The following is a 26,031-nucleotide window of genomic DNA, read 5'->3' on the forward strand; positions in this document are numbered from 1 at the left end:
GACCCTTAAGGAGTAATCGTAGTTCGGATGTCGGGTGGTACGGGACGAGGAAATGTGGGGGGGGGGGGGGATGGCTGTTGTTTAGCTTCTAGACATGTACTGCTATTTTTCTATATGTCAAAAGAAGTGCTCTTAACGTCTCAAATTTAAATATTGCACGGTTCTGAACAAATTAAATAAATTTTTTAAAATTCCACTTGAGCATTTAGTTTTTTTTAGAAAGTTAGGGAAGTTCAAATAAGATAAGATGAATATTGATGAAATGCAGGAAAATATTCAATCTTAAAAGAATTATGGTCTTTGCATTGTAACCGAAATCAATTTTGACTTCGAAAAAAGTTCCGCGCTCTTATAAAAGGAAGCGCGACTTAAATTGATCAAAATAAAAGGCCTTTCAAACAATTGAAGAAAACCTATTGATCAGAAAATGCAAAATTAGAAAAGAAAAACTGAGTTAATGTATTCCTCGTTTATTTCAAAAAATTGCCACAATAAAAGAAATTGCGATATTTGTTTTTTTTCTATCTTGCATATTTTCACTCGGTTAAAAATGGCTGAAAAAAAATTGAACCTGAGAAAATTAAAAAAAAAACTGTCCTTGTTTTATAATTTAAGAGGATTCTTCCAATTTGACACTGGTAAATTTCAAGACGAAATACAATTGTTTTTCACGTTCATCTGAAGACTTATTTAGTCCCGGGTTGATTGTGGGTTTTCTTTTAACCTTATTCCATGTGAATTTTTCCATATTCAATTCAAAATGTAGATGTATTAAAATCAACGGGCTTACTATATAAAAGAATTAAAGGGAGATTTTGACCGCGACATGCGCATGAGAAAATAATTTCACATACAATGACAGAAGAGCCCAGTCGCTTAGACCCCTTGGGTTAAATTTGAAAATAAAGATTTTATTGTTTTTTCCTGTTGCCTTTCCTAGACGCCCCGTGGACAAAGTCTGTTTAGAACAGAAGCGATCTTCTATTGGGTTCATGTGCAGGTATTTGGGGAAAAAAGATTTTACAAAATATCTCACGCCTCATTTATCTTTCTGTTTTAACGTTTTTTTTTCAAATGGCAAACAAAGAATCTTGGTTGCATAACTTTGAACTCTACCATCAAGTAGGCAATGATCACAAGATAAGAATGAAACGACAAAATAATGTTTCGGTCGCTTTTCAAAATAACCTTTTGGTCCGTCTAAAACCCGTTTTGAATTTCATTTAGACCTTTTTTTTATATAGTAAAAATTTAAAGGTCTAGCTCAAAAGTTCAGTCTGATCGAGTATTAATCAGCTGGAGGAGAATGCCTAAGCTGAATTTGGGCTGCAGTTGCTGGCTTGGATTTTTCCAACTAGCCCCTTTGTAAAAAAAGCTTCTGTATAAAACCAATACTAGAGCTAAATTAACAGTCAAACATATGTGAGTTTTTTTTGGATCGAAATGTCCCGCCCTTTTGCTATTGGGTGGTGTGGTTCTTCTTTTGTACTATTTTGAGATATCCACATTTGGTGGCGGACTCTAAAATTTTTCTAAATGCGCCTTTGGCGCTAATATATACTAATTTTGAAGAGGGAGAGCGCGCCGAAAAAGCGCGCTTTTTTGGTCAAAATTTTCCAAAAAGTGCCTAAAAACGCCATTTTGGCCTGTTCTTTCAAAATTTTGCCTGCGGCGCAAAAAATATGACCGAACGATTTTACTGCTTTGGGAGAGCTTGGAAAATCAATTCGGTCGACCTAAAAAAACGTCGACAAAATTTTTGAAAATCCCCCCTCCCCCTCGAGAAAAACCTAAATCCGCCCCTGATAGGCATATGAATAGTTGAACAATTTGGATTTTCCTTTTTTATGTTTATTTCGTCTTCTTTCGCAATTTCCTAATTATTTTATCGTCACCTCTGAGAAAATGTTTCTTTTCCAATTGCTCTTTTCACAGCTTTATCCCAACTTAAATCAGGCGCACATGTTTATTCTGCTCAGTTGATTCCACCAATGTACTGACACTTTAAAAAATAACCCAAAGATCGTCCAAAGAGCAGACCGGTCTATAAACAGAACGTTTTTACCTGCTCTGTAATTCAAAGACCGGAGTGGGCTATAACAAACATAGTGTAATAAAAATTAGTGGAATGATATACTCAAATGGTTGTAAAAAAACTACAACAATGCATTTTTTGTTAACAAGTATAGTGAGGAAAATAAAAACTGGCTTTAAACTTTTGTTTTATCATTTGAAGAACAATGCCTGAAACTCATCGGTACAACTTAAGAAAAATGGGCATCTGGTGTTTGACCAGTCGACTCAAAGCCCTCTTCTAAATAACTCCCTCCGGTCACTGGGTGAGCTGGGATGGGAGAGAGGAGGGGAGAAAGTTGGGTAGAAATGTGGCCTTTACTCTCCCTGTAACCAGATTCCTCAAAGGATTCTGCAATTAGAAAAGAACACTGCCTATTCCCCCTGATTCTCTCTCCCCACCCTGTCTAAAATCTCTCTGAGAAAATTCTCGCTCGCCTCCGCTTTTCAGTAACGCAGGGTTGATTTTAATCAAAAGTTGATTCTTTTTGAAGAAAAATAGAAGAAAAAAGAGAAGATTTCAGAAATTTCTGAAGACTTGGATATCAGTTTTTAGGGAAAATATGTTTTTTAAATTTTGTTGCTGTATTTAGAACTGTTTCTATGAGGATGGGTAAAAACTTGGAAAAGTTGAAGAAAAATTTGTGCCATGGAAAAAACTTTTTGCACGACTGAAAATATTTTGTGGCGTGATCAATGAGTTCTGTTACAATTTTGCAAGCTTGAAATGTGTTTGAAACAAGTAATCACCTAATTGGTCCCAAAGCGTATTTTCTTTCTTTTCTCGAACAAAAAAGAGGAAAATCCCAATATTTTGTTGCACTGAAAACGACACCGAGTATGTTCAAAGGACTTTTGACAACAATTAAAATTGAGCCAATAATGGTTTTAAACAAAAAGAAAGATTTTTTTTCTATCACTCAAAAGGGCGTTACTGGTAATTCAGCATCATGTTTTGGTATTTATCATGCTCATTTTTATGTCATTGTCAGATTTTTCCAATTTGGTATTCTTACCAATTAATTAAAACTTGCAAATTTATCAACCTGTTAATAATCTTTCACCAGGCACAGAAGCGTGTTAAATGTTTTCCATTCCAAACAAATGAATTTAGTCAATTGTCAGCTAAATTTTCAGTAAAACTTCCTTTCTTTTTGGTTTAAACACTGAAAGTTCTATTGAAAGGTCTTTACAAAAGAGAAATCTCGTATTGACTAAATTTTACTTTTTTCCACTAATTGGCTTCGTTAGTGGAAGCATTTTCCTCGCTTTTTTTCACCTTTGGGGGTTTTTTGTATCAGTTTTAAAACGACTTTTCTGCTTTCCTAACCGCACAATATTCTCACAGATAAGTTAAGTGATGCCTTGTCAAGCTACAAGCGGTGAAATATAACTTCGATTTTTTCAATCGGTAAAAATAGCTTTCTTTTTTTTGTCACACTAAATTTTGCCTGTTAAGTTAGAAAACTACGACTAAATATCTATCAGAAAAAGTTTTTTTAATTGGGGCCTTCAGCTAAATAACGGGGAGCAATTTGAAGAAGACTGAAAATCAAAAACAAGTCTCTAGCAAAAATTGTTAACGCGGATAATTGTTACTTTTGAATCAATTAAAGAAAACATAAGCTAATTTTTTTCGACCCGTCTAGTTCTTTGCAAAAATAATTGGTCATCTACTCGTATTTTTCCAGGGATAAGTTTCGGATATTATCCGGAGAAAAGTACCAGGCTCCGTGTTACTGCAACAGGAATTTTTCCCTAAAATTAATTATTTTGCATCGGTATCAAAAAAATTAATCGGAAATGCTTTTCAAAAATAGTATCTATTAATTTCCGATTAAAAATACAGCACTCAGCTAATGAACCAGTAAAATGTTTTTATTTTTTAGTATTTCGCCCGCAACAACTACAGCTCAAAATATCGACATTGTTAGTGTTTAGCTTGCATCTTCAAAGAAAAATATCTATAGAGGGAATTAAATAATTCCGATCAAATCGATACTTTGGCGCCAATTTATGCCCTCATAATCAGATTAAATTGGAATCGTGAAATATTTCGAACCTGGCTGTTTACAAAATAAGTTGGGCGATTAGAATCGGCAAAAATCTGGATAGTTATTCTGTCAAAGTTTGTTTAACTAACACTTGCAGTAATTAAAAATGGATAATGGATTATAATTCTATATTCATAACCTAGTTCGAGGAGTCAAAAAATACAAATTTGAGTTAATTCTGTTAGAGGCTATACAAATCACTTAGATGTGATCTTAATGTTTGATAATAATAAGAGCTAAAAAGTTTTCCCGAAGTGGAAGGGGTTACAGAAAAAATCGAAAATTAGTGTATATTGGCATCAGTGTATAATGTACATCAAAAATATTTCAAGGTCGAGTGTGTCTATTTGCTAAGAAAAACGTCTCCTCCTACCTCAAAACCACTAATACCTGGTGTCCTTATCGAGGGAGCGCCCTAATTCACTATAAGTACCCCATTTTTACCAAATTTTCTGGGCCGCAGGCAAGTTTTTGAAAAAACAGGCCAAAAAAGGCATTTTTAGGCACTTTTTGGAAAATTTTGACCAAAAAAGTGCGTTTTTTCGCCGCGCGTTCCCCCCTCAAAAACGAGTTTTTATTAGAAAATTTTAAGGGTACCTCACCAAAAATAGATGTCTCAAAATAGTACAAAGGGTGAACTCTTTGGGTCGGCAGGGGGTCGAACCCCTGAGGGAAGGGGCGTCCGCCCCCGCCACCCCCTAAATCCGCTACTGAATTTGATCATTGAATGATTACTGTGATCTTAAAAGACGGTACGCATCGTAATGACTATTACATGTATAGTGCATGCGATTTATAATTTTTGTTTTTGAGTATGTGAGAAATCCTTTTTCTTTCAACTTTCAGCTGAAAGTTTGTTGAAGTCTTTTTCTTTCAACTTTCTTTCAAAGTTTGTGGAAGGTTTTGAATAGGGTCAGAGTTTCTTTTTTGATATTAAACTGTTGGGCGATAGTCTTTTCAGAAAGAAAAATTAACAGCGATGCAGCAGACATCACATTGCTGAGTGAAAGAACACATTGCAATTTTTTAGCCTTTTTCTAAGAGAATCATTTTACCAATCATTGAGTTTGAAGGAACAAATTTAACAATCAAAGCAATGAAAGAATTTAACTGAAAAAATAGCTAACATTTTTTGTTAGAATCTTTGTTCGACGGCAAGTTTGAGGTCCCCGGAGTAACGAATGAATCCTAGCTGTTCGGTAGAAGTAAGCTCGTCAAAAATTACGTTTCCTTTTGCGGTTAACACTTTAAAGCTTTACAGAATTTTTGAGAAATTTTTTGGTGCGCTACCCCTCAAAAATAGCAGTTATTGGCACTGAATGTAATTTAGTACAAAAAACTTAGTGTTTTATGCATCTGGTTTTGTGCGAAGAAAAACATTCTCGATCAACTAAGTTTTATCACCTCAAGTTGTCGGAACAACGAAATACATTTTTTGTCGAGCAAGTGGCTGAGACTATTCCGTCAACAGTTATCCATTGAAAAAATAAAACACATTAGGAAAAATCACAATTTTTAAACATACTTCTCGAACCTATCAGATTGATATACTTCTCAAACCTATCTGTTTTGTGGTAGCCGATGTTTTTCAGTGCAAAAAGATAAGCCCGAGTCTCAACACCACATTCTTCTTCAACCAATCCTTTATTAAATCAAAAATTGAGAAGTAATCAAGTTTCTAATTCGGTATATTTAAAAAAAATGCAACTGCCGCGTAATATAGTATCTAACCAAAAAAAGATTTGCAGCGTAAATGCGAAAAGAATTGAAACTATTCATTTGAATCAGTTTGAGCGAGAATATATAATCAGCACGACTGCTCGTATCATCGTATCAGGGCGAAGCCCTGAATGTTCTGAGTGCTTTTTAGGGTCTATGGAGCAGTGATAACATGAAAAGTTTAAATGTAATCATATAAAACTGAAAAAGAAAATTTTAAAAAATTGAGATTTTTCGTGAAAACATCTCCCCACACGTCATATTAAGTACAAAGTGATAAATTTTGCTCCTCTTAACAAATCAATTATGGCATATAAGCTTCCTTGAACCAATTTGGAACGAGTTACAAGACGGATTAAGCCTCGCTTACGCGTTAATAGCGCGAAAAATATATCGCGCGTTATTTGTCCCAAATTGGCCAAAATGGCAATATTTAAACCACCAAATAGCAATATTTAAATGTACAAAAAATGATCACAGGTGAAATATCTTTTCAAATTTAAGCTCAGAACAACAATAGCTTTCGAATGATATAAAAAAAATTTTGTCATAAATGGCTAGTTAAAAAGTCGAAATTCGTCTGAAGAAAAAAACCCACCCCGAGCACAAATATTCCGTTACTTTCGTTACGAAAGTCGGAACAATAAATTGAGAAAAAATTAGTCCTGAACATTTTCAAACCGCCTGGAAAACTTGAAACAGCAAGTATATCTGATACAAAATCAAAAAAAAATGAAAATTGTGTCGTTTTTGTCCGTGATGTGATGAGAGGATCTGAATGAAGGCTTATGGCTTAAGCATATTTGATCAGGGGCGGATTTAGGGGGGTGGGCGGGGCGGGTGGGGGCTTTATTGTCAGGTATTTGAACCCCTGCTGACTCAAAGGGTCCGCCCTTTGTACTATTTTGAGATATCCATTTTTGGTGACGAACCAAAAAATTCTCGAAAGGCGCCTTTGGCACCAATATATACTTATTTTGAGAGGGGAGCGCGCGCTGAAAAAGCGCAATTTTTTGGTCAAAATTTTCCAAAAAGTGCCTAAAAACGCCTTTTTTGGCCTGTTTCTTCAAAATTTTGCCCACACCCCTTGAAAACCCACACCCCTCGAGAAAATCCTAGATCCGCCCCTGTATTTGATTTCAAAAAAAAACTAAAATTAAGCATCTTTAACAACAGATTTCTTTCAAAATTGAATAGAGCAACAGTTTACAATAATTAAATTTCAAAAAAATTTTCAGTGGTTGAAGCAAAACGTTTGCCCCAAAAATGGTTCTGGTAAAAAATATACGCAACATGCGGAACATACACTGATTTTTTTCGTGATAGATGAAAAATCGTTTGTTACACAAAAATAAATTTTGGCAATTTACAGTTAAAATATTCTTTTCTTAAATTTGAAAAAAACATAAATGGGTTTTTGAGAACATTATTTCTTGGCTACAAGAAAATGCTGAGCGGAAATGAACATTTTTTTTGAGCCAGAGTTTTTGTATTTAACATATTGCACTATTAGCTGATCAGATGATAATTTGCTTTCAGATTTTTTTGATTTGAATTTTTCAAAAACAACTAAAATTTAAAACTTAGTTAATATCAAGTTCTATTTTAAATAAGTTCTTGCAACGAAAAAAATTCAATGGAAACCGATTTTAATTTTTTTCTCGGAATGAAACAAACCTTCTTGTCTGAATTCAAAATTAAGTTTTATGCACTACACCTGTATAAAAACTACTAACGTAAGAACATTTTGAGACCTTGCTACTTAAGAATGCAGTAAAATGATAAGTGACGTGACATTATGGGTAAGACAATATATTTTTTGCTGGAAATTTTGAACACTGAAGTGAAAATTTGTGTTTGAAAGTTTTAAATGGGTTATAAAAATGTCTTTACCTTATACATGTTTTTTCTTTTTCAGACAACTGACTGCGATGAGTGTTACATGCATATCAGCTGTTCATTTTCTAGATTTTCATACTTTTTTGTTAAAAACAGTTTTTTTTGCCAGAAAATTGAGGTTTGGTTTCTTGGAGAGTTCAAATACTCAGTCGAACACTCAGAGTTCAAACACTCAGAGTTCAAGCAATATCAATGACTGTATTGCAGAAGTAGAAAATTCGTTTTCAGGTATAAAATGCGGTGATTTTTACCTTGAATTTATAGATCCGAATTTCGAAAAAAGTGGGAGTATAACTCTTTCGGTTGTTTTTTATACAGACCATTTTCTGTAAAAATAAGTTCAGAGTGGTAATCAAACATAGAATCTACATGTTTCCTGCCTGTTGCGCTACTCACTATCCTACATGCGCTTCACTCTCGCGGTTCGTAGCTTGAGGAAATTAGCTATGATGCTGAAAGCCTAACACGAATTTTTATCCCATTCAAAAAACTGCTCAATTTTAAACACTTAATATTTGACATTGATAGTCTGAAAATTAGAGTCCCTCAAAATTTTTTCTCTTATAATGTTTTTAGACCAAGTAAATGGCCGTCAGAACCTTGACGGGTCTTTTTCCTTTATAGATGCACTTCAAGGTAACATAGGGTAACTGTTGACCATTCCTATTTTTTTTACTGTTGACAAGTTAATTTTTTGCTCACCTTAGAATTTCTTTTCGGTACTTTTTTTGTTTCATAACTTTTTTTTTGCTTTTTTTGTCATGCTAGACTTTGAACCTGTGAAGAATAGATGTATCTAACGCTAGATGAACCAAAAATGTAGACATTAACTGTTTTGTTAATTCGTTCTGATAATCTGTGATCTGTAAATGTCAATTAGTCAAAAACTTAACTGCAGGCATTTTTCAGTGATTGCTTACTTTAAACTGAAACTTCTTACAGCCACAAGAACTAAAAACAACGACGTTAAAAAGGCGCAATTTTTGTCGACTTTTTGTTGGTATAACTTTTGAGCTAATTAGTATAGTGATTAAAGCTTCATTTCAACTTCATTTGAATTTTAAAAAAAAGTTTGCCAATTTTAATTGGGCTGTGTGATAAGCAAAACGTGAATCAAATATAGAAAGTAGAATTACCCTTTGGCGCCCATAAATATTTAAAAACTGGTGAAATGGAGCGCAATTAAAATTTAATTGCTTCAAATGGTTCGGTAATTTTGCAATTTTCTTCATTTTTTTTTCGATAATTAATCATTGAGCAATTGTTAAAGACAAAGACTGAAATCCATCTTCAACCAGTAGTTATATTTCAAACGGTTTAAATTGAGTCTGAGGTTTAACCCAACCTTTTATGACCAAACTTAATGATCAGAAGACCATTGCTTTAAAAATTTTAACGAGATTGTTGAAACAAAAAGAGCCATTCAGCTCGATTTCAAAACAACAACAAAAACCATCATCTATTTTGGAGTGCAAAAACAATATCTTCCAAAACCTCTTTTGTGTATTTTTGTTTTAATGAATATATCGTTTTCTCCTTTCAAGTGATCTTGTTTGTTTAAAAACGTTAATGATATATATTTGTAAATTGTGTATCAATCATAACTATACGCCAGGTGAAAAATAAGGACCGGGAAGCGATTAAAATGTTTTCATTTATGCCCTTAGCCAATAGAGAACAATTTTGCTAGCACCCCCAGCAAATGGAATGTAAGACTGCCGATGGCTTATCCAATCAGAATTGAGCAGGCGCTATTTGCGATAAATGGGAAGTGCTAAGGAAAAGATAATAATTATAAGCCACATAGTTGCAAGCAACATAGTGAAGCGACCCAAATTTTGATTTAAAAGTTTTAGACTTGAAAATTATTTTTCGGATTGAAAATTCTCAGTTTTGGAGAGTCAAACTTCCCAGTCAAACTTCAATTTACTTTCACAAAAGTTGTAATAGAAAACTCTGCTGTCAACGCCAATTCAAATTTCTTAAATTTTTCAAAATTGTTGAAGTCAATTTAGTATTTCAGCTTTTCTTGCGAAGAGAAACTCTACGTCTATCTGAGGACACATTTCAAAATGGTGAGTTTGGATGATGTTACTATTTGACTTCGTGTTTTTTTTTTGAAAAAAAAATGTTCGATCAAAGCTTTCAAAATACTCTCTAATTTTACTCGCAATCAAAAATGAGCAGCTAAAAAGGGGCTGATTTTTTGCCGAATGTTTGTAATTATTCCGAAAGCAAAACAGGTTCAGTTCTTTTTTTTTCAATCTTAACTGAAAAATAAAAAATATAATTTTTTTTACTTCAACTGAGATTTCGAACATCATCTTTGATTTAAACTGACCGCTGATTATGTTAGGTCATCGTTTTAGTTTACAAACTTGAAACTAAAACGACAATTCTCAACCATTTTTCAACTTGATGGTTTTAAACTCTCTTTCAGATCACTTTTCACAGTAAGTCGCTTAGCGAGTTATGATTCTCATGATATTACATGTTGGCAAATAATTATTAAATCCGCAAATTAAAACGTCAATCTAAACCAGATTCTGTTTTTACTGTTGAAAAATCGTTTACATCTAATACCTTGTTGTTAGCGCTGTAAAATGAATTTTGTTGTTCACATTTGTGTAAAAATGTTTGAATGGTAGAAACGACTTTTGTTATTTGTCATTTTGTCTCTTTTTGACAACTTTTTCTCGCGGGTGGTGTTCGAGTACAAAAAGTATGACAAAATTGCAACAAAAAGTGCAATTCAAATTTCATTTTGCTGATTCCAAATGAGCTTCAAGGGTACAATAATCTAGAAGACTCTTTTGGTGGTGAAGGTCTTGACCAATTCTCCAAAATTTTTACTTTTCAATTGAGATTCTCAAGTTGTTTGCGCTGCTGTGTTAGTAAACATTTTTAGCGACTAGCAATTTTCAACAACTACATTCATTATAATCGAGTATCTCTTACAGTTGAAGAGAAAAGTTTGGTAAACTGTGCAGTCTTCATTAATGATAAACGTTCATTACTTGAGTTTTTTTGTCACAATTGATTAATTACAGCTTCTGAACAACACATTTGATTAAAAAGGCTCTTTTACAGCTTGTAGTACAACATACCGTGAAACTGTGAACATCGAACGTAAATAAGTCACAAATGTGTTTATTTAGTACGAAAATCTGTTCATGACACCTGCTCTTCAAAACCCCACTTCAATCCATCCGCCCAACTTGGGTACACCGACGTGTCCCATCTCGGGGTTGAATTTATCCAACGGATCCCCTTCCCTCAACGAACTGGCTTCAAACCCGATGTTTCCGGGTTTTGTTCATGCCTCGCGACTTGGAGCCTCAAACATTCCGATACCACCTCTCGAGTCGCCCCTACCCCCATGTTTCGTCCCGAGTTCAATGTCGCCTCCAGTTACAAATGGTACAAATCCGGGGAACCTGGGTTCGAGGCCCGCTCAGAGCACTTGTCACGGATGTATGGCGCCGATTGTTGACAATGTTTACTTATCAGTTGCAGATTTCACCACTTGGCACGTACCTTGTTTGAGATGCAGTGATTGCAATGTCGGACTTGACTCCGAGAAAAGTTGCTTCATCAAAATAGGAAAATACCTCTGCAAGAAATGCTACCAAAGGCTAGTTGATTAAGAACATTTAGTCATTTTTTTTAGCTAAGTTGATCAATTTTTAGCTAAGTTGATCTAACTCCACCATCAAAACTAGTTTTTTTCTATTGAAACTATTCGGTTTTGACCTGAATCGGCTTGTGTTAGGAACCTATTTGCTAATGAAATTTAAGTTTTGAGAAACTTTTTTTAGTACTTGGAATTTTCGGATGAAATTATTGTTTTCTCAGAGTCGGCGCAAAAGTTGAAAGAAAATTTAAGTCCGAGTTTGTTTATTCGACGAGTCGTCTCTTATCGCATTAATCCGAGATTATCTCACAGCACAATAAAAGAATATTTCGTCACTTCGACACTTCGAACATGTGTGCCAATATATATTTCAAATCATCCATAGTCGGTCATTCTGAACAAAAAAAAATTATTTTATTCCAAAAAAAAAAACCTTAAAATGGGTCAGGTGATTTTGTTTTTTCATTTTGGAGTTAATTGCTATGAAATCCTTTTACTTATCAACTCAAGCATTATTTAGACAGAAATTAATAAAAGTTACATTTTGTGTAAAATTTCTCTCGCAAAAACTAATTTATCTTGAAGATATAGGTTTTCAGGAAAGGTTGTTTTACACACAATGCATTCGCACTCTTTTTAATATCAAAAATAGCGGTCAGTTGGATTGGGAATATTTTTGTAGATGGATATTTGAATATTTCAAGATGTCCCTCAATAGCAATAATGCGATATCTACCCCAAACCAATTCAACGTCGCTTAGATCAGTTCTCGACTGGGCAATTAATTTTAAAAATGGATCAAAATATGGGTTGGAAAGGAGTTAATTGGATGCAAAATACAGGTCACTTTAGAGAACATCCGGGAAAGAAATTCACACAAGGAGCCTCTTTTGTAGTAAAAAGTCAAATCACGACATACTACTGGACACACAAGAAGTCTTAAGGATGAAAGAGAGCTTTGCCCTCCGATCGGTTGCACGGATATATTCCATAGCTGATACCGTCTAAGAAAAGAATGTGGGCGGCACATTTTTCTTCAATGTCAAAATTTAATTTTTAATGCAAAAATCAAAACTTTACGGCCAAAATGATTAATTTCATTTGCTTTTCTTTTCATTCCAGATTTTTTGCCCTTCTTTAATTATAGAATAGCAGCGCCTCAAAGAGATGGAAAAAAAACAGATCTGAAAGAAAAATTGACAAAACAAATTTTTCTTGAAAGTGAAAAAGTCGACACTCAAAAACGAAGCAGATTCTCCGCTCCTGTTCATATATTGCACGTAACATAAAAATATATATATATATATAGCTTCAACACAAAAACGGTACAAAAAACATGAAACAAAATAATGAAAAATGATGTTTTTATTTGTTTCTTTTGTATCTGGAGTCGATTTGTGAATCGGACGTGACCAAAGAAGAGGACGGATGTTTGGATGGATTTGATAGGCTAGTTCTGAACTGATACTCTCTAATTAGCACTCGATACTCGGAAGTGACAGTCTCAAAACTCCACCTAATTAGAACCAGACCTCAGAAGGATAGGAAGCGGAGCGGATTGAATAAATCACACAGTCATTCATGACCCAAACCCTCACTTGCACTAAACCATTACTAACTACCCGTAGCTTAAATCACATTTTGCGGTCGACAATTAATTAAAGAAGGAAAATATGAAAACTTGCTTAGAAAAAATCTTTCAATTTAATGAGGCTTTGCGATTTTTCTATGAAGCCTAAATCATGAAGAAAACCTTGGAAATAGCACGCAGAAACCAACGAAATTTATAGATTATGGATAACTTCGTTTCAACGAGTTCAAATTTGAGCATGTTTTAGGAGATTCAAGTCGCCCTCTACCCCTTCGCCGGCTGTGTGTGCGCGATGCAACAACAAAATTCACGCCAAAGAAATGGTGATGCACGCGAAGGAATTCGTATATCATGTTTCATGCTTTAATTGCACGCATTGCAGTCGGATTTTGACCACCGGTGATCACTTCGGCATGAAAGACTCGTTAATATTCTGCCGACAACACTTCGAAATGTTGTCGTCGCCGCCTCTGAATTTACCCGGAGGCGGGTCGCATATTTCGCATTCAACCGGGAACAACCCCCTCCACTCGGGACTGCAGCCCCCTCTTCCTCAGGATTTCAATCACCTCCCCCCTACAAGTGGAAATCCACTTAGTGCAATACAATCAGGGTTCAATAACCAGCCCCCTTGCTCACCATTCAATCAAGGTCACCTGTCTCAACTTCCGCTGGGGTTCCCGGGACCCGACGGAATGCCCCCAAACGGATACCCACTCCCCCAAGGAGACCCAAACGCAATGATGAATCATCCAAACCCTCCTCCTCCGAAGTCACAAAAAGGAAGACCGAAAAAGAAAAAACAGCCGCAGGAAGACGCATTCCAGAATCTATACGCAAATGGTAAGATACGATGACTTAATGTAGAAACTTTCTTTGCTATCTCCGTTTTCTAGAGATTTTTTAAAAGTTTTTTTACAGTTAGTTTTTTTTTCAAGAAAAAACTTTTTGTTATAAATTTTTGAATAATTTCCTTAAGTAAAAATGGAATATATTTCTGGAAAAAAATAGAAGATTTCAATACCGGAACTTGAACTCTAGTCTGCCAAAAAAAGTTTTAACTAATCAAATCTTCAACAATGGGGTTTATAGATTTCAACTCTGGGATGCACGGAGCACCACACGACGCCGTTCTAGGCTTGTACATGGCAGCCAATAATCCAAACGGGACTTCCCTGGAACAGCAGAACAGGACTAAAAGAGTGCGCACTAGTTTCAAGAACCATCAGCTGCGAGTGCTGAAACAGTACTTCCAGTTGAATCATAACCCAGATGCAAAAGAGCTAAAACAACTGTCGCAGAAAACTGGGCTGAGCAAACGGGTTCTACAGGTAAATTAATTGTTTATTTTGCAAACGATCACAGCAGTTTTTTGTTCAATGATTCGTCAGCCGTGACCATCGCGACCTAAAGTCAATAAGCTGCAACTGTCGCGATCCAAAAAAGACAAATTGCGACTTCGCACGACCCAAAAATCTCGGCACGATTTTGCTCGATCTAAAAGAACTAAGTCGCGACATTGCAAGATAGAAAACAGTACTTTATATGCCAATAAATTCAACTGCTGATAAGGTTTCTTTTCTATCAAAATTATGGCAATCTAATATCATCTAACTGTTTGGATATCAATTACTTCATGTTTTTGTTTGTTTTCCAGGTGTGGTTTCAAAATGCGCGCGCCAAATATCGAAGACTGATGATGAAAAACCAGCAAAACGGAACCAACACAAAATTCAGTCTGGATGACGAAATGCCAGAAGACCAGAACATGAAAATCAGCGAATCCGACGAAGAGTTAGATGACCACGAATCGAATAAAGAATCAAACACGAACAACCCGAATTCGCCCTCGGCCGAATCCATGTCGGATTTCGGCGAAATGCTTTCGCCCGACTTATCACCCGAGGCGAACCCCAGCCCGACAGGCAGTTTCGGAATGAGTCATCCCGATAAATCGTTGATAGACGAATCTCTAAGCGGCAATTCTAATTTTTCCCTCCAAGACGCAGTTTTAAATAATTCGAAATCGGAGCCAATGGCTGCTTTTTGAACAATTTTTTTTTGTATTGGAATGAATTTATAAAGCTCAGAATTTGTCTTCAAAGCTATCAATGTCATTATTTCCTTTTACTATGATAATATTGTAAATTAATGTAGATAAATATTTTGAAAAGTTTTCATTATTTAGTTTTATGAGACAAAAGCAGCCCAAACTTTTTAGCATAGCATTAGAAAGTTGGCTGAGAGTTTTTAAAAATGAAAATTTTGCCTAAAAAATTGAAAGTATTGTAAGAAAAAATTCAAATTGCGAACTCCAGCAAACAAAAAAAAACAAGCAGAGACGGCCTTTGTTAATCGGCCTCTCGTTACGCAAAATGCCCCTCTGCTCTTTTTTTTGGTAATTAGCTTTTTAATTAAGAACTTTCAGCCTTCTCTTCTCCTTTTCTCTCGTTTTCCATTTTCAGTGTAGTTTTAGATACTGTACAAGCTAAATGCGCATTTTTTAGTATAAGTTAAGAAGAACAAACGTAGTTTTGCTTAGTCACCATGCTAAGGTTCATTACATTATGACAACAATAATTGAGATTTTTCATGTTAAAATCCAAATGAGGGGAGAAGAGTGGTCAGAGAAAAATTGTCCAGTGACGCGACATCGTTCTCATAATTTCGAATTCAATTAGAAAATTCTAACTAGGATACTAAGAGGAAATCTCAGCTTGGGTGACTTTAGAATGTTCATCTAATTTTTGAAAATCTACTTTCCAGGGTTGACAAAAACCACTAATTATAAATTTCCATAAATGAATAACTTCTTGGCAAAAATTCTATATAAGAATAAAATACAGGAAATTAGATTAAATTTCTATGATAAATCTTTTCCCATTCATGAAAATTGTATGAGTAGCACTTTTCCAAAAAAAATTCCAAACATCAATTCAGCTTATCTCTATTTTTTTTGAGTTTTTTCAAAATCCCAAAAAACCTTGCTTTGCTCAAATAAGAATTATTTTAGTGGGTTCCAATAATCTCCCGAAGAAACTGCCTTAAAAGATTTGCCATTCAAGTTATTGTTGAAATTTCATTCAACATTATTTTTTTTGTGTATTTAACCTCAATGGTTTGTTTGTATATGGCTCTTATTATTTCACTCAAAAAAACTTATCGAATCAAAATTGTGGCCTGTTTTCAGGCCTTAATTTCTGGACTACAACTCCAGAGTATAGACTAGCAAGACTACTCGTTTCAGAGCAAAGCCCTCATTGTTCCGACTGCTCTTTTATTGCTCTCGAATAGTTTTTGATAAAATAAATATTGGCAAAACGATGAAATTTAGGCCCAAGTGTTGCAATATGACCCGTGTGTGGAAATATTGAAACCAATTAGCTGCCTCAATTCAATTAAGAATAGTTTTTTAGTGCGGGATTATAAAGCAAGCAGTTTCGGCATATTTATGGAAGGGTACTATGGTGGTGTTCACGCTTGAATGGTCGCATGTAGATCAAGAGATCGATCCGGGACTGTGTTTTGTAAAAGTGGTTTGAATAAGAAAAAATCATATATTCCTTATTTTCTTCAGAAGTCAGAACAAAAAGCGCACAAAACGTTTTTATAAGCATAGAACTGAGTTTTGCGATAAGGGGAAATTGAACGATAAACAATTTTCTATACACTTATTGTATGGAATTGTGTGACGAGCAGTTTTTTGGTTGGAATTGTAAAACACGTATTGACCGTCTATTGCGGTTAACCCGGGTTGCTTGTCAGAACTCTTACATCTGTTACTTGCTACTTTTATAGTACAGCAGAGTTCACAACCAGAATGCCAAAATACAGGCGAGATGTATGCCAGGAGTAAATTAGGGCTACGCTGACCAAAACTTTTAATCCCATAAATCCTTAAAAGAAAAATTGTTGTCATACAACTCAAAAAAAAATTTCATATTGTCATACAATACATTTTTTTCATACCTATAGAAAAAATGAATAAACTTTTTAAATTACAAGAAGTTTTTATGCTAGTCGTTTTTTCATTACAAGTATTTTGAGAATTGCAAACGGATTCCGCAACAATGTTCTTTTCTTTTCTTTGTTCTTTTCTTGTTCATATGAATTTTGATAACAAATTATTTTTTTTTGTAAACTGGTAGACTATTCCCACTGTAAAAAAAATAAATGATGAAATGTGTGGCCTGTTTTGTGACAGAAAAATGTATATTTTACCATTTACTTACAACAAGCGGTTTAATTTACAAAAAAAAACGGAGCATTCGCTATAAATTCACGGCATAACTTTTTATCATGGCTGATCGAATTCTAATTTTTTGCACAAAGTAGGTAAAGTTGATAAAAGCCTAATATTGAATAGTGCAGTTGATCACTAAGTGTTGAAAATGACTGTTTGAGGTTTCAAAAATCTAATTTGTGGCCATTTGAGGCCGTGTTCTTTCAAGTATGGACTGAAGTTTCTTAACTTTTTTCATCTTGTTGTTCTTCTCAAATTGCTGGACTTAGAATCCTCTCTGATTTTTTGTTTTATGATCGATTTAAACTTTTTGTCTATTTGGAGAAAAACAAGTTATTTTTGAATTTTTTTCCGATGAAGTTTTGGCTTCCGCGTTTTTCAAGGAAGGCAAAGTTCTAGAATTTTAAAAACGAATTCCGAGTTGTGCGACAAGTTTTTAACCGCTCTGTGAATTATACAAATGACATACAGGGCAGAAAAAACCATTCGATTGCTGCAGTAGGGAAGCAGATCGTGCTGAGCTTTAACCAAAATACTTGAATCTATGGAAGAGCAAAGATAAACGAGGTTTGATCAAATTATTTGATTTTCGTCACGTTGCCCATTAGTCTTATAATGTATAAACCTTAGAACCCTTGAAAAATTGTTGTTTTGACGCTCAATGACCCTTTTTGAAAACAAACTCAGAAAGCTGAAAGCTAGCGATTGTTTTAATTAAAAGAAACAAAGAGCGTATGACTGCCCAGGTCGAAATTCCCCTCAAAACCCGCTCAAGATTTGTACGGTGTGAACAGTTTTCCAGCAAGATTTGGAGGGTTTGAGCGGTTTCAGCGTATTTTTTGAAAACCTCTCAAACCGCTCAAATTTTGCTTTTAAAAACAGTTAATTTTTGTCAATGGCCGAGTGAGTGTCGAAGTGATACCTCAATCAACGCTGTTAGTCATTGAGATTTTTTTCAAATACTTTTTCCCCATTCTAGCTATTCATACTAGTTATACTAGTTATTCAAAGTATCCGGCTCATTTTTTTGTACAACGAGTCCATTTGAAGCCATCATCAGCATCAGGATCAAAGGTCGTGTATGAGATGGCCAAGTTCCTCCAGTGACTTCATCAAATACCAATCATTGTAACTTTTTGCATTGTCAAAAGAAAATCTCGTAGTTTTAAAAATTGGATTGATCTTAGTTAACTTTCCTAAATGGATCACCATTGGGTGCTCAATAATAAAAAGTTACGAATAAATTTTTCCATTAGTCATAATATACTCGAAAGCAGAAAAATAAAATGGTTAATGGTTGGAAGTCGTAGTTTAGGCACCTCTATAGCTCGGGGGGGGGGGGTTAATTGAGGCGTGAGCAGTGAGCTGGAGCAAAATCAAGAAATTTTTTTAATTGGGTTAAAAAAATTGTGTATCTATGTGCCATTCTACCGAAAGGACATTCTAACCCTCCGAACAAAAGAGAAAAAATGAGAAAGGCTTTAGTTTCGAAAAAACTAATAAACAGGGGTAGAAACTTGACCACCTAATGTTTCTGAGAAATGATAGAAACTGCCATATTTGGACAATAGTGGTAGAAAAAGACACAACAGCCAAACTAACGACAGAGAATGGTCGTACGGAGTTTAAAAAAGTGAACAAAATCCGACACTTGGTACGAAACGAGCGTTGGCTTCCTGATCAAGTAGAAAGATAAAGTCCTACGGCAGGTTCGGTACCGATCCGAACTCTCCTGACCCGACAATACAAGTGGGGCAGATAACGACCTTATCTTCCAGGAACTGTTGGAGTGGAGGCCCAAAGACTTTGAACTAATTTATGATGTATACAGCCCTTTTTATCTAATTGAAAGTCCTGAAAGTATATGTTTGAGTCAATCTTAAGAGGTTGTTTTTCAGAATATCAGTAGTTGAGGGCAAAGAAAGGGACAAGCTAATAACTCTAAAAATAAATGTAGAAATGGTTTTTAGCCCATTTTCTAATCATAACCACGTTGTCTGGGAATAAAAAGACCCAACTAATTGGTTTTAGATAAAGCAAATGAAAGCTAAATAGGTTCCGTTCGGCTGGTCGCCTAAGAATTGTAACGCGTTCGCAAGCCCTTGAATAGACCAAATTTTACTGGTTACGTCGAGACGGTGAAAAAAAATGAAATTAAGGTATATGACATTAGCTAAACGTCAAGAGGGACTTTTTCTACTTTCCGTTCTTATGCAATCTTTGGGCGATTGTGAAAAATACATAGCTCCATTTTCCAAAAAAAACAAAAGATAAAAGTAAAATTTAATTGTTTTTGAAGCTCTAAGAATGTTGGAAAGAGGACACGTTATTCTTTGTAAGTTTATTTTTGCATAGTTTGGATGTCCCGTTAATATAAACTTATTTTCCGCTCTTTTAATATTCAAACAGAAATCATGCCAAAAATTGGACTATATTCAAAGTCAGAGCACCAGTTACAGCGTGATTAAAAAACTTCTGGCGCAGAAAAGTACCGCGCTTCAAATCATTCCAAGATTAAATTGTACCGATCAAAAATTTTTATCTAAAATTTTTAAATATTGTTCCGGGTATAATGAACACAAAACCTATCTGAAAATGGGAGAAACTTGGTATTCGGGTGGGTTTTAGTTTTTTTTCTTTTTGTTTCCGGCGCAGAATCAGGAATCACAAAAAACCATCGGACTATGCTGAGTGATTTATCATAATAAAGCCCTTTCAGTCGTGATTGGAATCATGTACAAAAAAATAACAAAATGTCGAGAAAAACTAGTTTGAAATTTTTGATTTTTCGTCTTGATTCGAACAAATAAAGCAAGAAAGCATGCTTACAAGAGCTGAATTCTGACTGATTTAAGAAATTTAAGCAAAAAAAACTAGTGTCTGGAGTTTTTTAGCTCATTTTTGGAACCAAAAATTTCAAAAAAAAATGAAATTGTTTTAAAGAAATTTTTAAAAGTTTTTTATAAAAGGTTTTTTTTTTCAAAAATTTTTGTCTAAGTTGTCTACATTACTATGACTGTCTATTATCCTTAAATTATATTTTTACATCAGATCCTTCCTTTTATCAGGTTAAAACAACTACATTAATTTGGAAAAAAAACTCTAAACGGTAGTTTTCTAAAGGCTCTGGTCGAAACATTTTGTGCTTCTTGCACAGTAACCGGCCATCCTAGTAACTATTTGAATTTCTTTGAAAAATCATACAGGATTTTGCCTTGATTCGATTTTTGTCTTCAAATTGAAACTGCTAGATATTATGAGATCTTTGGTCGAATCTTGTAATTGAAGACGAAGTAGCAAATGTAAATTATGCTGTAACAAAATGTGGAAAAACCCGGTTTAATGGAATTAACAGAACTAAAAATTGAAACCGAAATGAGAAACCATAAAAACGTCCATTCCGTTTACAAGCCTCGATTTTCTAAACTTCTTGCTACCGTACACTTGGCAACGCGAATTGTTATTCTCAGTATTTTTGTTCTGACCGTCGAAAATGGGGTTCTGGCCTTTGTATTCGGGTGTGTTTTGGTTTCTTCTTTTTTCTCTCCATTTGTTTTCAACGCAAAATCAGATACAAAAATAATCACCGGACTAGGTTGAATAATCTATCATATTAAAGAGCTCTAAATCTGGATTTAAGAGTTATTAAAAAATTTCATTCGTTTTTCCTAGTGTCATGAAAAACCAGTTTGAGTTTTTGATTGTTTGTCTATTTTCGAGCGAGTAAAGCGATCGGGTAACGCTTGATAAATGTAAAATTTGGACTGCAAAAACTTGATTTGACTAAAAAACATGTTCTGGAAGCTTCCTTTAGATCTTTTTGGGGAAAAGTTTCCATCAAAAATATTTAAATTTTTAGTGCAAAAAAAACAATTGAAATAAATTTTAGAAAAACTTTTTTCACTTTTCAAATAGTCATTTTTGAAGCTCATTAGATTTGTTTAATTTCTTTATGCCTATTTCCTTAATTTTTTTTTTGAAAATTTGGTAGGAACATTGTGTGCTCTTTGCGCAGCAACTGCTTATGCTTGTTTAATGAGGATATTTGTTCAAGTGTATTCAGCATCTTAGCAATCATTCCGTTTACCAATACTGCATCAAAATGAAGATAATTGAATTATCTAAATTACCTATCTCAACTTCTATGGTTAGCTCTATTCCTTTAAAGATAGATGATTTAGTTAGTACACCACTCGACAATTTTTTCTTTTTAATTTAATGTTCTTGCCATACATTTCTATTGCTTATTATCGAAGTTTGTTTGGATTTTGCACTTTCAATCAGTGAATGGCCCTTTGAGTGGAAATTTTCCTACATCAAAAACATAATCTAATGCTACAATTTACTGTTCTATTAGTATTTTCTCAATATTTCTTCAGTTTTCATTCCGATATATTTTTTTATTTGTTAACTCAAAAATCCGAGATGACTATTCAACTCAGCAGCACGGCTTACTTGGAAATCACTCTAGTGTAACTCAACTACTCGCTTTTTTTTGATAATTTAATGATCAATAGAGAGTACTCTTTCTCTTTGTGTTTAATTTGTTTTTCAGAAAACTTGTGATCGAGTTGACTACACTTTTTTTTGTTTTTATAAAATCTTGAATTTTTTCATTTAATGACAATTTTATTCAACTTTGTCAACATTTTTCAAGGGCAGATTTAAAAAATGTGCGTATCGGCAGCGTTACTTCATCCACCCTACCTATTTCAAGTAGAGTGTCTCAGAGGTGTTCTGGGCACTCGTCCAATTTTACGCCTAACATAATGATGCTTTTAGTTCTTTTTGTTTATTCTTGACTGATAATGCCAAACACAGTAATAATTGCGGTGTTTTTACTACTGATCTCAGCGAACAACAAGTTAATCGTTGGATTAAAGACTAATTTGATAAATTTTGTTATGACACTTTTTTCAATTTGTATGAATGGCAAGTTTGTTGCCTTTCATAGAAAAGTGGGCTACGTTCAGAAACTCAGGTTGTTTCTCATTGCCGTTCAAGCCGTGTCCTAATCCAGAAGATATTTATATCGCGCAATTGAAAAAATGAATTATATCATTAGAAACAACAAAATCTTCAATGGGAAATTAAAATTGTCTTTTCAAAAGTTTTTGCACGTTTTGTTCATCGTCAGGATTATAAAATTAATTTGAAAGAAAATGATCAATGGCCTTGAAAAAATGTGAATCATATTTAATGATCAAAATTAGAAAATTCACCAACGAAATTCGAGCAACATTTATTAGGTAATCAATTACATCATTATTAAACTTTATTTTCCTCAAATTTCTTATTAGTTTTCTCTCTTTTTATAGTTTTTCAGTTTGTTTAATTTGAAAATTTTTATTTAGAAATGCTTTTACATAGACACAACCTAGCGGTTAACTCCCGGTTCCTAAACTTCTCGCGTGTGTTTGCTTTTGGCCGTTCCCGCCATAGATGCAATGCTGCTAGCGTAATTAATTTCTGCGTGTTGCCCGTTTGCTCTATAATTTCTGAATTAAACTCGGGCCTACCATAATCTGTACAGCATTTGCGGGACAACATCAACATCCGTACGTTGTTCTTCAATCCTCATTGTTAAATTTCGAAAATTCTGGTCGACATAGGTGGAGTTACATCCACAACAACTAAGCTTATAAACCACTCTAGACCTCAGTTCACGGTCGAGGTTTTTTCAGGGAAGATAGGCTTTGTTCTAATTTCCTAGTAAACAAAATTATTTGAGCTCCAATGGTTTGCCGCAATCTGGATCCTAGCCGTTGCGACAGATTTCCTTGATGTTGTAACGTTTGAACAGGAGATGCATACTTTCCCTTTTGGTGCAGAAATAGTTTTTCTTCAATATTTTACTTATTGATTGTTAGACTATCGCTTTTGACCATTTTTCATGTTTTTGTTTATCCAAACAATGTTTTTGATTAGCAAGCAAGGCCATAGATTTCTCTGATGTTGAGGTACTCCTCAAGAACCGATGAACTGTTCCCTCAATTAAATTTCTTTTGTTTTGCAAAGGAGAACAATTTCTGAAATTTAATTTTGAACCAAGGTCAGTGCGTTTCTGATATCAACCACTTCTCAGTCAGTCCACGTTTACTTTCAAACCCAAGAAGGCCAAGGTCCCCTGGTTATCTGGTTTCTCATGAGTAAACTGTAAGTTTGGGTGAAACTTATTCGCTGCCTGTAAAACAATCTCTAGGCCACTACTCACAGGTCTCACAATATCATCAACGTACTCTAGGAAAACTTTATAACCAACATCAGATTGGTACTTGTCACGTTGTTCTTTGCTTATCTTGCAACACTTGTTTGTGTCAGATATGTTTGCATGTTCGGATTCTGATGACCATCCACAGTTTACGCGATATCAGTTCAAGCAAGGTTCGCTTTCAACTCCTTTTTTCTAAAGGTCACTCTTATCTGAAATAGAGGGCAAACGCCATTTTGATCTTTTTGTGCATTGTCTATATGTAGTAGCAACCTTTTTAATGCTGTTCCATACTCTTTCAGCCACAAATTGGCTAAAAAAGACAGCAGGAGACCCCCCACAGCTAGAACGTCTTTTTGTATATACCAACAGATTGTTGCTTTTAAATTGTACCTTACTTACTGCCATACTTAGCAATTTTTTCATTGTCTTACGTATCAATTCAGGCGGCGCAATTAACAATTTTTAAGCGCTATTTCAACAACTCCTTTAAACGATACTTTTGTGTGCAATTTTTTCAAATCAAGGCAATTTATACTCTCATCGGACTCTAACTTAGTTTTCCAGGTTCTCCAGGTTTTCCATCTGCGTGTTCGTTTCAATGTTGGCCCGTCAATTTTTTCAAAGTAACTTGCCAATATTTTAGTCAGTTGGCCGTATGAGCTACCAAGCAGGGAAAGATCCGGTCGAAGAAGCATCTCCTCTTTGTGGATCTTCGCAAAAGCATACAACCTGGCAGGCTGCCCATGGTTTGACTTAAGCCTAGTGTAGAGAGCATCACTGACCGAATACTGATTTTTGATGCAAGCAGTTCTTTATTGATGTCTTTTTCAGCAGTAATGACAACACTATCATGAGATGCTTTTGCTCACTAAATTGCTGCGAATATAGTTTTGCCTCGTCTGTGATCTTTTTGAATACCTATGAACCTAAGCCCAATTCCTTTGTCCTTTCAATTTTTTGGTTTAACACAATTTTTTTTCCTGGAACATGTCAAATTTTAATTTTTTATGAATTTAAAGTTTTTATATAGTTATGTTTATTTAGACTACAAATTTATATTCTTCCATCTTCAATCAACCCACAAAGTATAAGCAGGATAGGTTGCCTTTTTTTAATGTCTATCCGTTTTTGCCAACGGAAGATGTTTCAGATGATGCTTTGCACAAGGAATGTGTCTATAGGGCTTCAGAAAGAAGAATTCGACAAGGCGGGTGTCAGATTGCCATTTGACGCAATGTTCAGAAAAGTTCCCCTCCTGGACCCCACGAACAAATATTTGTGCCTAATTGACCGTATTATGGAGAGTACACACTTCAGAAATGGTGGTCTCAAAATTCTCGAAAGAAGAGAGAATGAGTTGCTTCAGCCCAATGTTTTGTAACTCAAGCGATTCGAAAAACATGAAAAAACTTGAAAAATCGGAGTATATCAGCTGCGAGTTTGTAAGCCGGCAGCGAACGTTATCGAAAATTTTTGCAGTGCGGCGGAACATGCTCTAAACGGATAGGCACTCCATAACTCTAGAGCATCTAGTAAAATGTAAAAATGAATGATAGCCAATTTTCGCAAGCACTTCTCCCGCAGCCAAAGGTGGCTTGGTTGTTTCTTCCGTTCGCGTACTGGCTTTAACGGCTTTTTTAGCCTAAGCAGCGAGAGCGAAAGCTAGCTTAAGTGTGAATTTGAATTCGGGCACGAGGATGGAACATATGATGATGGATTAGAACTCTGGTTTGACTCAGCAGCATGTGAAGTAGCTCCAAAAAACAAGTTCCAAGGAAAATGGGCGGAGCCGATTATTGATAGAAAAATTTCTCAAATCATTTTGAAACTAGAACCGATTTATGTAAAACGGTTCAATGCTTACCAGGATAAGCTCGGGTCCCAATGGTTGAATGTGATACCGTTTAAAAATCTAAGAATAAAATTTTCAAATCAATTGATTAGAAATGCAATTGGACTCCGCCTAGGTTCAAAAGTTTGTGAAAAACATATATGCCTTTGCAGATAGGATGTAACCAAAGATGGATAGCATAATCTATCTTGTCTCGTAAGTGCAGGGAGATTCTCTGCGCTTTCAAAATTGAATGCTGGTGTAAAACAAAACGCGCCTCTGCTCAGATTCTTTCTTTTTTAGAGCACCTACTCTCCGCAGGACAGATCAGAAGCGACCACACGGTTTGACGCCCGTCCAATAGGCTGTTGATACGAAGTTCTTGTGGGATGTATTGATAGCTGACTCCCCAGCCCCCAGTAGAATAAGCGCGGGATTAGTTTGTAACTCCGGAGCGGCCGCGGCCAAGGCCAAGGCCGAGGCGGAAAATCGAAAAGCTGACAAAAATAGAGATTTATTAAATGCTGCAATTTTTTTTCAACAAAAATTTTTGTAGTTAAATGTACCACCGGCCTAAGCACTGATATTTTTCCGAATACATATTCTAAGAACTCGAGCACGTGTACCGAAAAACTCATTGCAGGTAGTTTCTTAAGCATAGAATCTCCCTCGCAAACAGAGATTCTCCTCCGTTGGATAATTGCGATGATTTTTTTATAGAGCCAAGGGAACAAAAATGCAGCTTCAAATAAGTATATGATAGACCCATACCC

General features: G+C 35.0%; 3 protein-coding genes across 4 annotated transcripts in view; 2 read left to right on the plus strand and 1 right to left on the minus strand.

The window, feature by feature from the left end:
• LOC134841514 (endoplasmic reticulum mannosyl-oligosaccharide 1,2-alpha-mannosidase-like) overlaps positions 1–26,031 on the plus strand; it is a 399,351-nt gene that overhangs the window by 328,360 nt on the left and 44,960 nt on the right. The gene's annotated exons all lie outside the window — the stretch shown is intronic.
• LOC134841497 (ubiquitin carboxyl-terminal hydrolase 7-like) overlaps positions 1–26,031 on the minus strand; it is a 289,862-nt gene that overhangs the window by 206,780 nt on the left and 57,051 nt on the right. The gene's annotated exons all lie outside the window — the stretch shown is intronic.
• Positions 9,341–15,121, plus strand: LOC134855638 (LIM/homeobox protein Lhx2-like; the record flags this gene model as incomplete). The annotated part of the gene is given in 5 exon segments (XM_063872203.1): positions 9,341–9,820; positions 10,904–11,379; positions 13,218–13,813; positions 14,063–14,301; positions 14,628–15,121. Coding segments are annotated over 5 exon segments (1,707 nt in total). The 3' UTR covers positions 15,021–15,121.

This window comes from Symsagittifera roscoffensis, chromosome 1, assembly GCF_963678635.1.
Source record: "Symsagittifera roscoffensis chromosome 1, txSymRosc1.1, whole genome shotgun sequence".
NCBI classification, from domain to species: Eukaryota; Metazoa; Xenacoelomorpha; order Acoela; family Convolutidae; genus Symsagittifera; species Symsagittifera roscoffensis.